At 46.6% G+C, this 2,847-nt stretch overlaps 1 protein-coding gene across 1 annotated transcript; it reads left to right on the forward strand.

The window, feature by feature from the left end:
* The first annotated feature begins 765 nt into the window (after window positions 1-765).
* LOC142073064 (uncharacterized) lies at window positions 766-2,622 on the forward strand. The gene is made up of 2 exons (XM_075131956.1): window positions 766-1,693; window positions 2,081-2,622. The coding sequence occupies exons 1-2, from the start codon at window positions 1,114-1,116 to the stop codon at window positions 2,620-2,622; spliced, it is 1,122 nt and encodes a 373-aa protein (XP_074988057.1). The 5' UTR covers window positions 766-1,113.
* Window positions 2,623-2,847: the final 225 nt, after the last annotated feature.

The following is a 2,847-nucleotide window of genomic DNA, read 5'->3' on the forward strand; positions in this document are numbered from 1 at the left end:
TGTCCTATCAGGTATAATTTGTAACAACATCAAGTAGGAAGTTATGTACATTTATTTAACAAAAAAAGGCAAAGGAAAAGCTGTCATTCTACGACATACAAAGTGATGACTGGGTTTTTTAATTATGCAGAGCATCTAGTGCACAAACCCAGTCTACTGGAATTTAGGAGACCTAGCTTCTATTCCTGAATCTGCTTTAGACTTCTGTGTGACCTTGGGCAAATCTCTTCCTCTCCCTGTACCTCATTTCCCCCATTTTACAAATGGGGATAATGTTTATCCATCTTTGTGCAGTATGAGTTTCTGATGAAAAGCAAAGCTGCAGAGATTATATAGGAAAAAGTTTAGAAACACCTTCTCAAGAACAGTGAGGTTAACTAGAAATTCTCAAAAACTTCACAAAGGGTTTTGGCATAAATGCTTTCATGTCAATATGTTTATTAAATGGGAATTCAGACAATTTCTTAATAATTATTGCAAAAAATCTACATTTTTTCAAACTCTTTTATTCTGACCTGTTTCAGTTCCCCAGAACCAGCAAAGGCATAGAGAAGGTCTTATATCAGCTAGAATTGGCCAGAAGTGAAAGTAGCTGACAAAAGAATTAGACAAATTACAGGAAGACCATTTCTCCAACTAGAACAGCGTCTATGGAATTTAAAGGGGGAATAGCAAGCTTAACAACTAAAATGTCTTTCCCAACACTGAAACATATACCAGATCTTTAGGACAAGACTACATTGCCGTTAAAGTCTTAGCCCTGGTCTACACTAGGACTTTAGGTCGAATTTAGCAGCGTTAAATTGATTTAAACCTGCACCCGTCCACACAATGAAGCCCTTTATTTCGACTTAAAGGGCTCTTAAAATCGATTTCCTTACTCCACCCCTGACAAGTGGATTAGCGCTTAAATCGACGTTGCCGGCTCGAATTTGGGGTACTGTGGACACAATTCGATGGTATTGGCCTCCGGGAGCTATCCCAGAGTGCTCCATTCTGACCGCTCTGGACAGCGCTCTCAACTCAGATGCACTGGCCAGGTAGACAGGAAAAGAACCACGAACTTTTGAATCTCATTTCCTGTTTGGCCAGCGTGGCAAGCTGCAGGTGACCATGCAGAGCTCATCAGCACAGGTGACCATGATGGAGTCCCAGAATCGCAAAAGAGCTCCAGCATGGACTGAACGGGAGGTACGGGATCTGATCGCTGTTTGGGGAGAGGAATCCGTGCTATCAGAACTCCGTTCCAGTTTTCGAAATGCCAAAACCTTTCTGAAAATCTCCCAGGGCATGAAGGACAGAGGCCATAACAGGGACCCGAAGCAGTGCCGCGTGAAACTGAAGGAGCTGAGGCAAGCCTACCAGAAAACCAGAGAGGCGAACAGCCGCTCCGGGTCAGAGCCCCAAACATGCCGCTTCTATGATGAGCTGCATGCCATTTTAGGGGGTTCAGCCACCACTACCCCAGCCGTGTTGTTTGACTCCTTCAATGGAGATGGAGGCAATACAGAAGTAGGTTTTGGGGATGAAGAAGATGATGAGGAGGAGGTTGTAGATAGCTCACAGCAAGCAAGCGGAGAAACCGGTTTTCCCGACAGCCAGGAACTGTTTCTCACCCTAGACCTGGAGCCAGTACCCCCTGAACCCACCCAAGGCTGCCTCCTGGACTCAGCAGGCGGAGAAGGGACCTCTGGTGAGTGTACCTTTTAAAATGCTATACATGGTTTAAAAGCAAGCATGTGAAAGGATTACTTTGCCCTGGCATTTGCGGTTCTGCCTTTGCAAAAGGTTTCTGGGGAGGGCAGCCTTATTTCGTCCTTCATGGTAGGACACTTTACCACTCCAGGCCAGCAACACGTACTGGGGAATCACTGTAGAACAAAGCATTGCAGTGTATGTTTGCTGGCATTCAACCAAAATCCGTTCACGCGGTGGGAGGAGGCAAAATGCGACCTTGTAACGAAAGCACATGTGCTATGTATGTAATGTTAACAGCAAGGTTTACACTGAAAGAGTGTAGCGACTGTTTTATAAAATGTGTCTTTTTAAATACCGCTGTCCCTTTTTTTTTCTCCACCAGCTGCATGTGTTTCAATGATCACAGGATCTTCTCCTTCCCAGAGGCTAGTGAAGCTTAGAAAGAAAAAAAAACGCACTCGCGATGAAATGTTCTCCGAGCTCATGCTGTCCTCCCACACTGACAGAGCACAGACGAATGCGTGGAGGCAAATAATGTCAGAGTGCAGGAAAGCACAAAATGACCGGGAGGAGAGGTGGCGGGCTGAAGAGAGTAAGTGGCGGGCTGAAGAGAGTAAGTGGCGGGCTGAAGACAGGGCTGAAGCTCAAAGGTGGCGGCAGCGTGATGAGAGGAGGCAGGATTCAATGCTGAGGCTGCTGCAGGACCAAACCAGTATGCTCCAGTGTATGGTTGAGCTGCAGCAAAGGCAGCTGGAGCACAGACTGCCACTGCAGCCCCTCTGTAACCAACCGCCCTCCTCCCCAAGTTCCATAGCCTCCACACCCAGACGCCCAAGAACGCGGTGGGGGGGCCTCCGGCCAACCAGCCACTCCACCACAGAGGATTGCCCAAAAAAAAGAAGGCTGTCATTCAATAAATTTTAAAGTTGTAAACTTTTAAAGTGCTGTGCTTAAAGTGCTGTGTGGCATTTTCCTTCCCTCCTCCACCACCCCTCCTGGGATACCTTGGTAGTCATCCCCCTATTTGTGTGATGAATGAATAACGAATGCATGACTGTGAAGCAGCAATGACTTTATTGGCTCTGCAAGCAATGATTAAAGGGAGGAGGGGAGGGTGGTTAGCTTACAGGGAAGTAGAGTGAACCAAGG

This window comes from Caretta caretta, chromosome 8 (genome assembly GCF_965140235.1).
Source record: "Caretta caretta isolate rCarCar2 chromosome 8, rCarCar1.hap1, whole genome shotgun sequence".
NCBI lineage: Eukaryota > Metazoa > Chordata > Testudines > Cheloniidae > Caretta > Caretta caretta.